General features: G+C 46.4%; 1 protein-coding gene across 5 annotated transcripts in view; it reads left to right on the top strand.

The window, feature by feature from the left end:
* Positions 1-13,842, top strand: part of LOC144943609 (plasma membrane calcium-transporting ATPase 2-like) — a 232,812-nt gene that overhangs the window by 194,682 nt on the left and 24,288 nt on the right. For all 5 annotated transcript variants that reach the window (XR_013639516.1, XR_013639517.1, XM_078871216.1 and 2 more), the window contains exons 16-17: positions 6,638-6,725; positions 9,393-9,499. Coding sequence is in view for 3 of the 5 variants with exons in the window: in XM_078871216.1 (XP_078727342.1) it covers positions 6,638-6,725; positions 9,393-9,499 (195 nt within the window). In the remaining 2 variants the exon portion in view is untranslated. The remainder of the gene's footprint in view (positions 1-6,637; positions 6,726-9,392; positions 9,500-13,842) is intronic.

Genomic DNA, 13,842 nt, shown 5'->3' with positions numbered 1-13,842 from the left:
GTGTGTGTTGGTGCTGTGTGTGTGTTGGTGCTGTGTGTGTGTGTGTTGCTGCTGTGTGTGTGTGTGTTGGTGCTGTGTGTGTGTGTGTTGGTGCTGTGTGTGTTGGTGCTGTGTGTGTGTGTGTTGGTGCTGTGTGTGTGTGTTGGTGCTGTGTGTGTGTGTGTTGGTGCTGTGTGTGTGTGTGTGTTGGTGCTGTGTGTGTGTGTGTTGGTGCTGTGTGTGTGTGTTGGTGCTGTGTGTGTGTGTTGGTGCTGTGTGTGTGTGTTGGTGCTGTGTGTGTGTGTTGGTGCTGTGTGTGTGTGTGTTGGTGCTGTGTGTGTGTGATGGTGCTGTGTGTGTGTGTGTGTGATGGTGCTGTGTGTGTGTGTTGGTGCTGTGTGTGTGTGTGTGATGGTGCTGTGTGTGTGTGTTGGTGCTGTGTGTGTGTGTGTTGGTGCTGTGTGTGTTGGTGCTATGTGTGTGTGTTGGTGCTGTGTGTGTGTGTGTTGTTGCTGTGTGTGTGTGTTGGTGCTGTGTGTGTGTGTTGGTGCTGTGTGTGTGTGTGTGTTGGTGCTGTGTGTGTGTGTTGGTGCTGTGTGTGTGTGTGATGGTGCTGTGTGTGTGTGTTGGTGCTGTGTGTGTGTGTGATGGTGCTGTGTGTGTGTGTTGGTGCTGTGTGTGTGTGTGTGATGGTGCTGTGTGTGTGTGTTGGTGCTGTGTGTGTGTGTGATGGTGCTGTGTGTGTGTGTGTTGGTGCTGTGTGTGTGTGATGGTGCTGTGTGTGTGTGTGTTGGTGCTGTGTGTGTGTGTTGGTGCTGTGTGTGTGTGATGGTGCTGTGTGTGTATGTTGGTGCTGTGTGTGTGTGTGTTGGTGCTGTGTGTGTGTGATGGTGCTGTGTGTGTGTGTTGGTGCTGTGTGTGTGTGTGTGTGTTGGTGCTGTGTGTGTGTGTGTGTTGGTGTGTGTGTGTGTTGGTGCTGTGTGTGTGTGTGTTGGTGCTGTGTGTGTGTGTGTGTTGGTGCTGTGTGTGTGTGATGGTGCTGTGTGTGTGTGTGTTGGTGCTGTGTGTGTGTGTTGGTGCTGTGTGTGTTTGTGTGATGGTGCTGTGTGTGTGTGTTGGTGCTGTGTGTGTGTGTTGGTGCTGTGTGTGTGTTGGTGCTGTGTGTGTGTGTGTTGGTGCTGTGTGTGTGTGTGTTGGTGCTGTGTGTGTGATGGTGCTGTGTGTGTGTGTGTTGGTGCTGTGTGTGTGTGTGTGTGTTGGTGGTGTGTGTGTGTGTGTTGGTGCTGTGTGTGTGTGTGTGTTGGTGCTGTGTGTGTGTGATGGTGCTGTGTGTGTGTGTGATGGTGCTGTGTGTGGGTGGTGCTGTGTGTGTGTGTGTTGGTGCTGTGTGTGTGTGTGTTGGTGCTGTGTGTGTGTGTGTTGGTGCTGTGTGTGTGTGTGATGGTGCTGTGTGTGTGTGATGGTGCTGTGTGTGTGTGTGTGATGGTGCTGTGTGTGTGTGTGATGGTGCTGTGTGTGTGTGTGTGATGGTGCTGTGTGTGATGGTGCTGTGTGTGTGTGTGTGTTTGTGCTGTGTGTGTGTGTGTTGGTGCTGTGTGTGTGTGTGTTGGTGCTGTGTGTGTGTGTGTTGGTGCTGTGTGTGTGTGTGTGTTGGTGCTGTGTGTGTGTGTGTGTTGGTGTTGTGTGTGTGTGTGATGGTGCTGTGTGTGTGTGATGGTGCTGTGTGTGTGTGTGTGTGTGATGGTGCTGTGTGTGTGTGTGATGGTGCTGTGTGTGTGTGTGTTGGTGCTGTGTGTGTGTGTTGGTGCTGTGTGTGTGTGTTGGTACTGTGTGTGTGTGTGATGGTGCTGTGTGTGTGTGTGTTGGTGCTGTGTGTGTGTGTTGGTGCTGTGTGTGTGTGTGTTGGTGTTGTGTGTGTGTGTTGGTGCTGTGTGTGTGTGTGTGTGATGGTGCTGTGTGTGTGTGTGTTGGTGCTGTGTGTGTGTGTGTTGGTGCTGTGTGTGTGTTGGTGCTGTGTGTGTTGGTGCTGTGTGTGTGTGTGTTGGTGCTGTGTGTGTGTGTATTTTGTGCTGTGTGTGTGGGTGTTGGTGCTGTGTGGCTGTGTATGTTGGTGTTGTGTGTGTGTGTTGGTGCTGTGTGTGTGTGTATGTTTGGTGCTGTGTGTGTGTGTTTGTTGGTGCTGTGTGTGTGTGTGTTTTTTTAGTGCTGTGTGTGTGTTCGCTTTAAGTCATGGTCGTTGTTTTTATTGTCTGTGCATGTGTCCGTGTTTGTACAACAATTTTGCAAGCACATGGGTGTTAGTGTGTGGGTGGATCTGTCAAGTTTTAACGAGCTCATACGGTTTGGGACTCGAGCACAGATGTAAGAATCTTAATTATTTACGTGCAGGAAAGAACTGCATAGTTTATACGCAATGAGATGTAGATCTAGTAGCACAATAACTAATTTTGAACAATCATAATAATAGTAATAATGAACACTCAGCTCATGTTCTTGATTTATACATTGGTGAAGAAAAATTGCCAATATTTTGTGGAACGATGGCGGAATTAATCCCTACTCCAGAGTCACAGCCATTTCCAGCGGAATCTCACCTGGGCCCCTCTCTCCCCTCCTCATTCCCCGTCATCACCCCATCCGCCACTGCCTTCGTTCCGTACGCTTCCCGAATGCAGTTCCTCACCCTTGTTCGGCATCTTTAGACGCAGTTGCATTTCGACACAACAGTGTACAAATTCTAACTCTTGTTCTTCGATTTGTTGTTATTATTACACTATGCAACACAATTTTTGTTCCTGGGTAGTTAGTGTTATTTTGCTTATGCCTAAAAAGTATAGAAAATGGCTATTATTCCCCACAAACTTTGCGTTTGTGACCAGGACAGTGATATTTTGAAATGTATCTATTTTCAATGAGAAAACGGGCGAATTTTTGTCTTTTCGTTCACATAAAGTCAGAAAAAAACATGTGAATCAAAATTAACATGTATTTATACTAAAGTAATACAAAAATATACTACAAAAGATTTAGAAATTAGTAATTTTTTGAGATTGACGATTATACTGTAAATCACTTTCAAAAATCAGACCCCAAATGTAGTCTCCCATCATGTTCTCATTATACTGTCCTTGGTAGCGGCGTTTAAATCCAGTATATCGTGGTGGAAGCACTCGCCTTGCTCCTCCGAGTACGCTCCCATGTTCTCCTTGAATTTATCAAGATGAGCATCAAGGATATGGACTTTGAGGCACATCCTACAGCCCATTGTGCTGTAGTTCTTCACCAGAGTCTCAACCAGCTCAACAGTTTTCGACTTGTGATTGCCCAGGAAGCCACAAACCACTGCGACAAAGCTGTTCCAAGCTGCTTTCTCCTTACTAGTAAGCTTCTTGGGAAATTCATTGCACTCCAGGATCTTCTTCATCTGTGGTTTGACGAAAACACCGGTTTTGACCTTTGCCTCAGACAGCTTCAGGAAAAAAGTCTTGAAGGTACTTGAAGGCTGCCGACTCCTTATCTACAGCTCTGACAAAATGTTTCAAAAGGCCCAATTTGATGTACAGTGGTGGCATCAGCACCTTCCGGGGGTCCACTAGTGGCTCTCACTTGACGTTGTTCCTCCCCACAGAGAACTCGGTCCGCTGTGGCCAGTCCCGCCTGTGGCAGTGCACCTTAGTGTCTAAATCTTTTCTAGTCATTTTTGTGTTACTTTAGTGTAAATACATGTTAATTTTTATTCATATGTTATTTTTTTCAGACGTTATGTGAACGAAAAGACACAAATTCGCCTGTTTTCTCATTGAAAATAGGTCAATTTCAAAATATCCCTGTCCTGGTCACAAAAGCAAAGTTTGTGGAGAATAATAGCCATTGTATGTACTTTTGAGGCATAAGCAATTAGGAAATAATACTTACTACCCAGGAACAAAACAAAAAATCTGTTACACAGTGTTATTATTGCAAGCGCCTTTTTTAAAAGGTGGTGTCACGGTGGCGAGATGTTAACTCCCTCGCCTGGTAAGCAGGAGGTTGTGGGTTCAATCCCGACCTCTCTATATTTGGAGTTTGCGTGTTCTCTCCGTGGGTCCTCTAGTTTTTACCTCCAAGCAGTATTTGGCCGCTATACATTTTTCACAAGATAAACCACTTTGTTGAGCAATCAATTGTGGCCATGTCGCTTTATGAAAAATAGCTATGTAGATAAGTTGGCTTTACCTGGTGAAACTTAAATAGCTTATAGTTGATAAAAATGCATGAATCAGGGCCTATTAATTCATAGCATCCACACTTATTATATCTATGGGACTTTTTTGCCAGTATCAAAAATGATGAAAAATAAGAATAGGTTTTAACCTTTATGCACATATTATGCGGCAAGGTTGGTAATATGCAAAAAAAGCCCCAAGATCGGTAACACTTTACGGTACTTAAAATATCTGATACGCAAATCCCCGTGGATGCGCGTGTGGTTTGGCGGAGGAGGAGGAGGAGACACGCTCGGCGTTGACGATGCCGCGGCTGTGAGGAGGGTGTGAACATTGCGGTGGAACGTCCCTGACGCCGCGTCTACGCGATCCCTCGTGTACACAAACACGCTCAAACTTCCGCGCCGTCGCACATTCATCGCGGTAACGTTTCACACCGCTTATTTTGGAGTCGCGATGGCAGCGGTTAACAAATTCACCACCTTAGTCATGAACACTGCAATATAATTGATAAAATATTCATATTTCGCAAGGCTAATGTTTTACCAGTTTTCATTTCCCGCAACTTTAGCAAAGGCCTTTCCCTGCATTGGTATAATGTCGCACTGATTACATACAAAGTGTTTGCCACAATTGAACAACAACACCTTGCTGATCTCGTCAAGGAACATAAATCATCACGCGAACTCCGGTCATCCTCACAGCGGCTTTTGGCTAGACATCAAACAAAGACGGTCACTGCATCGCTCACTTTCGGATGCGCTTCTATGGCCGTCTGGAACGCTCTCCCTTCCAATATTAGGAAGCCACTGGAGCTATGCATTTTAAAATCTAGATGGAAAGTTAATTTATTTAGAACTACTTTTTGTGTTTAGTTTATCGTCCTTTCCCCATACCTCCAATTGGAATGGTTGGCTACATACAGTGCGAAAGAAGGTCAACATACATACGTTCGTCTGTTATTATATAATTTATGTTGCAAGGCCTAAAGGTGGTGTGCTGTCAAGGTTTATGCTTCAATGCTTAAGCATCTTTAAATGTTTTAAAGAGCACATTGCTAATGGTAACTCATTCTTCAATGAAACCTTAGTAACAAGGCATGGGTCTGTCCAGCTTTAGTCGGTTCGATAAGAGCACTGATTTCCATAATAGAGGTTTTTGGGGTTAGATCGTGTAAATATAAATGTGTCGTTAAACCCGCTACCACCCGACACAGCCAATTAGTAAGGTTTGTCACGTAAACAAACCGTTGCAATTCGTCACTAGTACAGCTCTCTGGTGTTTTGGAGAGTAAAACCACAACATTTACAATTCAAGTACCATGTTTGGCCAGTGATTACAATGAGCATCATCTAATTACTGGCGAAACGTCGTACTCGAATTGTAAATGTCATGGGCTTCGTCTCCCAACACACCGGTGTGCTCAAGGAGTAACGAATTGGCGCGATTGTTTACGTGACAACCCTTACTGCATGGCTGTGTCAGGTGGTGTCGGGTTTAACAACATTTATATTTACGCGAGCTCACCCAAAAAAAACCTGTATTATGGATAATATTGGTCGCGAAAGCCTACTGTGTTAAAGAGCACTGTTATCAGTATGTCGCACTGTGTCAGGTCTTAAGTGCCCCACGTGGAATGCCACGAAATCCTGTGTACTCAATAATTGCTGTTTGAAATCCTGTGTACTCAATAATTGCTGTTTGAGTTAGATACATATTTTATATTTCATCTGCTGTCTTACGTTTACAGATAAATAATTGGGAGTTGAACCAAATAAAAGGATCTGGTGTGTCCAAACATCACAAACGTACACAAATGGTCAGCTGATGCTGCAGCGTACGTAGCTGTGCGTGCACGTCCAGAGTGCATTGTGTCAACGTGTTGATTGTGGTCTTGTGGCTCAGGGGTCAGAGCGCTAAGCCAGCAACGCTCAATCTTGATGCCAAGTTCAGTACCGGCGATTACACTAGGCTCCAGCAAGTTGATGACTCTCACGCGACTGACATTGCTCGAGTGGGCACATAGCTTATCTCTGTTGTGGCTAAGCATTTTTCCAAGTAGTTCTGAAAAATTACCTCTAACATGGGGTGAGGTCCTCTTTCTCCACAAACTGACATGATAGCGTCGTCAATTGCTTTGGTAAATGGTAGGCGTGCAAGGGTCTAAAATTTCAGCAGTTAGTTTCGACACTTATGTTCATGATACATGCATTACATCACGAATGTAAATATCAAGTGCTAATGATCGACGCAAGTTATCCAGTTTCATTTGTGCTCACGTGGTGAATATAACGGTACAAAGGAGACAAGCATTAGAAGCAAAACAATCGCAGTGGTAAACATTTTACCAAAAGGGAATCCGTCTTGAGTGAAATCGCAACAGCGAGTCGTGGTGCCGCGCCACGGGGTGAGGTTACGGTACACGGCTCCCTTGTTGTCACCTCCCGTGGCAGATTGAGCAGGAGCGCCTGGACAAGGTGTGGCCCAAGCTGCGGGTCCTGGCCCGGTCTTCGCCCACCGACAAGCACACGCTCGTCAAAGGTATGGGCCTAGCGATGCGCGCAGCCTGCTCCGAGCTTACGCACAGCGACCTCGGTGGCGCGATTTGTCGTGCGAGCGCGGACCTGCGCGCCGTGGTGCCGCTGCCCTTTCTCGGCGTGCAGCCGAGCGATTCTGGTTCTCGGTGCGCTTCTTCCACCGTCCCTCACGAGACGCTCGGCAGCACTGGTCGTGACGGAGCGAGGAGCCGCTCGAACGACTCTGCCGCACTTCTGGACATCTGTGAAAAATAACTTCATAGCTATTCGGATTCCTCCAGTATAAATACATATTATGAATCTTATTCTGTACAACTGCTGCGGTGGCTTTTTCCCTTCTGTTTTGTTTTTTACTTGCGATGGGGGCAATTAATTAATTTAGTACTTGAAAATGAATAATATTTTATTCTAATGTAAAGTTTGGCGCAACTAGCTAAAGGTCACTGTAATTGTTGCTGCAGATTGCAAATGTTAATATACGTTGCCGTACATAACATTGCACAAAATGTATATTCGATGTGCTGCTACAGATTCCAGTTTTGAATTCACTGTGCGGTCGAGTGTGACTGCTGATGCGTGGAGCCGCCCCAGGGGGAACCTGCGTTGAGCCAGGGGGCAGGGTTTAGTATTTAATGTGTGGCTTCCATGCCTCTTGCTAATGCAGCTCACTTACACATCACCCCCCTCCTCACTCTCGGACACATCCCGGGAGCCCAGCGCGCTCACTGCATGTTCATTAGTCAGCCTCCCACCACCGTAGAACCTCTTACGGGAGAGTCCTGCATGTGCCTTTTGGCACACTCATTAATGCTTTTGCGACTATACGTAGGTGGGCATAGTGTACAGTATCCCATCGGTGTTACGAGTAATGGTCAATGCAGTCAGACGGAGGGTGTTACGGGCACGGTGACGCGGTGACGAGTAGCGGTGCAGCTGAGAGAGCCGGTGTAGCTGGCTTTATCGATGCCACAATAATAAGAATAACAATAATACAGGTTTAGCTCATTTGGTATTATTTTTATTTAGTGGCTTGCTTGCCTTTGTCTCTCTTTTGCACTGCTATCGTTTATGTGTTTGTATCGTTTGCTGTTGTAACTCGCTGACCCGCCGGCAACGGACATCTGTGAAAAAGAGCTTCAGAGCTCATCGAATTCCTCCTTCTGCAATTTCAATAAAGGCTCTGATATTGCGAGGTCCTGTGAACATAGATACAGTCCCCAGTAGTTTCAACGTAGGAAGGAGGGGGGGGGCAATGGTGCTGATGTGTGTAATCCCCACTCAGCACTTTTCAGGTAAATTCTTCCAATTTGGACCAAGACGCTGGCACACAATGGGCCCCCTACTCTTGTGAATGGCGTCAGGTGATCTCTTGTGGCCCACAGTAGGCGGCAGCGGAGCTGACGGTTGATTTACACCCGCAGTCATAACTTGCGGGGTACCGTTAGTGGGGTACCGTTAGAGAGGTACCGTTAGCGGGGTACCAATAGCGTGGTACCGTTAGCGCGGTACCGATAGCGCAGTACCGTTAGCGGGGTCCCGTTAGCGGGGTACCGTTAGCGGGGTACCAATAGCGTGGTACCGTTAGTGCGGTACCGATAGCGCGGTACCATTGGTGGGGTACCGTTAGCGGGGTACCGTTAGAGAGGAACCGATAGCGTTGTACCGTTAGCACGGTATTGATAGCGGGGTACCGTTAGCGGGGTACCGATAGCGGGGTACCCATAGCGGGGTACTGTTAGCGGGGTACCGATAGCGGGGTACCCATAGCGGGGTACCGTTAGCGGGGTACCGATAGCGGGGTACCCATAGCGGGGTACTGTTAGCGGGGTACCGATAGTGGGGTACCATTAGCGGGGTACCGATAGCGGGGTACCCATAGCGGGGTACTGTTAGCGGGGTACCCATAGCGGGGTACCGTTAGCGGGGTACCGATAGCGGGGTACCCATAGCGGGGTACTGTTAGCGGGGTACCGATAGCGGGGTACCCGTAGCGGGGTACCGTTAGCGGGGTACCGATAGCGGGGTACCCATAGCAGGGTACCATTAGCGGGGTACCGATAGTGGGGTACCATTAGCGTGGTACCGTTAGCGGGGTACCCATAGCGGGGTAGAGTTAGCAGGGTACCGTTAGCGTGGTACCGTTAGCGCGGTACCGATAGTGGGGCCTGTGCGGCAAAACGCTCGCATATCTCGGCGTCGCGTTCCCGTTGAGCGGCGGAGGCAAGCTAACTGCTCCTTCACCCGCTTGTCCCCTGTGCCTCTTCTAAGTCGCGTGATTGTTTCATCGATCACCCGTGAGACAAAGCGGTCGTTGTCTTAGCAAGGTGAGAAAACGTGAAGGTGCAGCCGAGCCAATGCCTGCTTTGATTCAACAATTAATTACAGCGGCCCCCCCTGGCCACTGACCCCCCACCCCTGCCCCTCTGCTCCCCATTATCTGTAGTTTGTGATGTGAAGGATGCTGCAGGCCACTGTCGGACTGCCATACAATAACTACCATTGCGATGTACTTCCGTGTCAAAAGCGAACTCACTCGTGTGTTCTTAGCATGCAGCTCTACGTCTATCGATTTAATAAGAATAATCATCACGATTGGCCGTTATCCGTCGATCTCGTCCAAACGCAAAGAGCCGCAGTTCTCCAATAACACAGATCGTCTCCTCTGTGGCAGGTATCATCGACAGCACCATTGGGGAGCAGCGCCAGGTGGTGGCCGTCACAGGAGACGGAACCAACGATGGGCCGGCACTGAAGAAGGCCGATGTCGGCTTCGCCATGGTGAGAGTCTTGTCGCCCTCCCCATCTGGTCGAGGTTGAAATTAAAATTGTAATCCCCCGCTACTATCTTCTTGGTTCTTTCGGTAAAATCACGTAGAAGGGAAGTAATAAAATAATAAAAATAAAACATAATAAATAATTCTCACGATGTTTCGGCCACAACGCAAGCAGCCGTCCTCAGGTGAAGACCAGGTCTGTCGGGGAGACAGCGTCTGAATGAAACGCCACCACGCTTGGAGCATATATTTAAGCTGGGTTGGAAGGGGGGAAGGGCGCCTTGACAAAAGAATTTGCATATCAAGAGGAATTTAGCATATTTATGTAAAATGTAGGTATGTAATTAGTACTACTTGTGAAATGCGTATGAGGTGGGCGGGGGGGTTTCAAAGTCATATTATGCCTGTGCATTATGCAGGATTAGCAGCATCAAAGGGAGGGGATAGAGGTAGCATTAATAAAGGGAAGGAATGTTAATAGTATGTAGCTGCAGTGATTAAACAACCACGTAAAAAACTAAAGTATAAACTACATAGTATCATCAGTATACTAATTATACTCTCCAATAAGCTGAGCTACTAACAGTAAGTAATACATTACAATTCTATGTCGCAAAAAATATAATATGCTTCCAGCGAAACTTTTTCCCTTACAGCATATAGTACGGGTCTATCCCGTACTATATGCTGCCATAGACAAACCCAACATTAAATTATATACTGTATTACTATACACCACCCTATACCTTAGAATAATACATAGTGTAATATTACACTATGCATTATTCTATCCACCCTACTGTATATCACACTGCTGTATGTTCACTATACAACTACGATACTATATATTCCCTTATACATTGTATTAAACATTACAATTTTATACTATTTATTATTATACAATCTGCTATACACTATACCATTGACCGTCGAGTGAAAGATACTAAGAGGAAGCAACGAAATATGTCAATGGAAGAGTGGTAGTAGGAGACTTGCAGCGGAGCAAAGAATCCATTCCCTGCGGAGAATACAAGATATATAGTCATGCCAGTGAGTGGACTGCGGTCTGAAAGTCACCTTTGATGCTGCTAATCCTGCATAATGCACGGCCATAATATGACTTTGAAACCCCCTGCCCACCTCCTACGCATTTCACAAGTAGTACTAATCACATACCTACATTTCCCATAAATATGCTAAATTCCTCTTGATATGCAAATTCTTTTGTCAAGGCGCCCTTCCCCCCCTTCCAACCCAGCTTAAATATACGCTCCAAGCGTGGTGGTGTTTCATTCAGACGCTGTCTCCCAGACAGACCTGGTCTTCACCTGAGGACGGCTGCTTGCGTTGTGGTCGAAACGTCGTGAGAATTATTTTGTTATGTTTTATTTTTATTATTTTATAACTTCCCTTCTACGTGACTTTACCGAAAGAACCAAGAAGATGAATACCTGCAATCACGAAAGCTTTAAATCGAAATTCCCCCGCTAGTAAGTTGTGCTTTTTTAAACGGAGTTTTTACTTAACGCGCAGATTTTCCCCAGCCCAGTGTGTCACGATTCGTAATTTATTTTTGGCTTTTACCGCACGTTCTACAATCACTGGCTTCCTGCTTCCGTCTCTCCATGCTCCCTTTTGAGCACTTTTCAGTTTTTGTTCACTCGTTTTTTTGTTGACATTCCACGTTTTTGATCGTTTTGATCAAAATGTTGTCATCGCCGTCGCCATAGTCAATCCACTGCTGGTGATGAAGGCATATCTCACACTATCCTGTGACGTAAACATCATTTGAGCACCTGCACACGAGCTGACTTCATCACTCCATTTCCTCGGTATGATTAAAACGTCGTAAATTACACACCTTTCGCAATTCACTGCTAGATTGAGGCCTTCTCATGCCGTGTCGATCGTGGGGGTTTGGCCATACTTTACCACGCTGGCCCGTGTGCGTTGGTGAAGAGGTCGGAGCAGGACAACTATTTAAACTGTAAACTGTTTCTATTTTACCAGATAAGGTCCACTGAGCCATATAGCTCTTTTTCAGAAGCGACCTGGCCACAAATGATAGATGAGTGAAGTGGCTTATCACGTGGAAATGTTATAGCAGTAGCCAAATACCCTGACGCAAGTTAGTTATAAATGTGGAGGGAAAAACCGGAGGACCCGGTTAGGTTTGAACCGACGACCTCCTGTATACCAGGTGAGGGAGTTAACATCTCACCACCGCGGTCCCCTTTATTCCAGTGGACATTGCTTGCTGCTGTGATACCCAGCACAGCTCCACCACCACATGCCAGCTGCTACTGGTGCTTGAGATGCGGTAACCACAGCTCGGACTACACCGTGCGGTAGAATCCATAGGGTGGGGTGGAACCACTGTGCAGCCGTAAGACTTCTCTTCCTGCTCTCAATACATGGTCATGATCTCAGCTAAATAAAGTGGTTTGACCTTACAAGGCCGGTTGTTGACACTATGCATAATTGGTTTTGGAATCGCACAATCCCCTCGCGGCCCTTCCGTCTTTTGCATGTGGTATAAATTTAGACTTCTCTGGTGCGCGGGGCAACTGCTTCTTCTGCTGTTATCCTTAACAGCGATTTTGGTAGGAAAACAAAATATTTTTAAACACAGTGGAATTTTCCTCTTTTCTGACGGTAGCACATGGGAAATGTTCTTATGTAAGCGTGGTGGTGTCTTCGTGCGTCTACTGTACCGCAATGTGAAGCTACGCTGAGGCAAAACACGTCGAGCGAGCAGGTTACTCCCATTAACGCTCTCAAAACACGACAGATTTATTGGTGATACTGCATCGGCAGTGGCGCTGAAGGACACGTAGAAAAAAAAAACTGCATGTTTGTCAATGTGGCGTGATGTTATCTTGGAGCACAACGGTGGCGTGATGTTACCTTCCTCGCCTGGTATGCAGGAGGTCGTGGGTTCAATCCCAACTCTGATGCCTGCTGTATATTTAGAATTTGCATGTTCTCCCCGTGGTCGCGTGGATTTTTCTCCATTTCTCTCTCCCCAGTGACTGCGTGGATTTTTTCTGGGTCCTCTCGTTTTTTCCCTCCACATTTAGAATCAACATGCATTTATATTATTTGCTTGCTATACGTCTCCAAATGATGATAAGCCGTTGAGCTATCATTTGGGGCCAGGTTGCTTCTGAAAAAGAGCTACACAGTTCAGTGGGACTTACCTAGTGAAGAAAAAATTGTTATGGTAATAACACTCCCTTAAAAAACATACTTTTTCTTTATTATGCACGGTTATTGAGTTATTTTCAAATCACTGCAGCTCCAATTGAGAGGACATTTTTTTTTACATTTCACTGATTCTGTATACTCTTCTCTGCAACGAAGAACATACTGTGACGTTGCAAAAGAGCATCACAGCATCCGAGCAGATTGGCGTCCATCGCGGACGGACGTCAGGTGGCAGCTCCGGAAGTTTGCACTCTCTTTGGCGAAGTTGGCATAGCACAGCTACCCGCTCCGTCCGTGCGTCTGGCCCGTTTCAAACCCACCGGTGGCCAATTAGCCCGAGGACATTTAATTAGCGGAGCACTCGGTTACAGTGCTCGTCGAGTGTGACCATGGTTAATTCATGCCTCTGGAGCCTGGCGATATACGCGAGTTGCACTGGCAAGGGTCATGAAGCGGCGACGTGGCTGGTCCAGTGTCAATGGCGCTCGATGATTAACCGTTAAATCCAATGGGGTTTACGCCTCTTATTGGGTCAAACCCACGGTAAAAATAGGGAATGTCCTGATGAAATCTGAAGTCTGAGCACCCAAGAAATGTGCTTCGTGGTGTCCTTTCACCAACAGCTGTCCCTGCGGCAGACAGACGTGTCTGTCTCAAGCGCCATCTTTAGTAAACTGGTCAATTGATAATCTTGATTTGAAGCTTTCGTGACTGCAGGAATCCATACTCTTTGGTTCTTTCGGTAAAGTCACGAAATAACCAAAGAGTATGGTCAATTGACAGAATATTTTAAAAAATGCTACACGTCTAAATACTGATATGGACAAATAGTGTTCAAGTTATCTTTAAACTATGAACAATGTGCGACACTATTATTATATGAACACATACAGTCTTAGTTTCTGCTAATGAAGATGGACTTTTAATTTTTGTTCTTATTATTATTTCGTATTACAACCCTCGTTAACCCAGGACAGTCTAACCGTAGCTCAGGGCTCTTTGTTAGGAGGGCCCTGCCAGGTTTTTTGAAGGAGGGAGATGCTGTTGCTGCTGCTGCAGCTGCTGTGCAATCCCATTTTTTGTATTCATTTGAAGGTAACATTTTTAGCATTGGGATGTTTTGGCCAAGACCAATCACAC

This window comes from Lampetra fluviatilis, chromosome 32 (genome assembly GCF_964198595.1).
Source record: "Lampetra fluviatilis chromosome 32, kcLamFluv1.1, whole genome shotgun sequence".
In the NCBI taxonomy this organism is placed as follows: Eukaryota; Metazoa; Chordata; class Hyperoartia; order Petromyzontiformes; family Petromyzontidae; genus Lampetra; species Lampetra fluviatilis.
The sequence above is the reverse complement of the archived record's forward strand: the minus strand, read 5'-3'. Positions and strand labels throughout refer to the sequence as shown.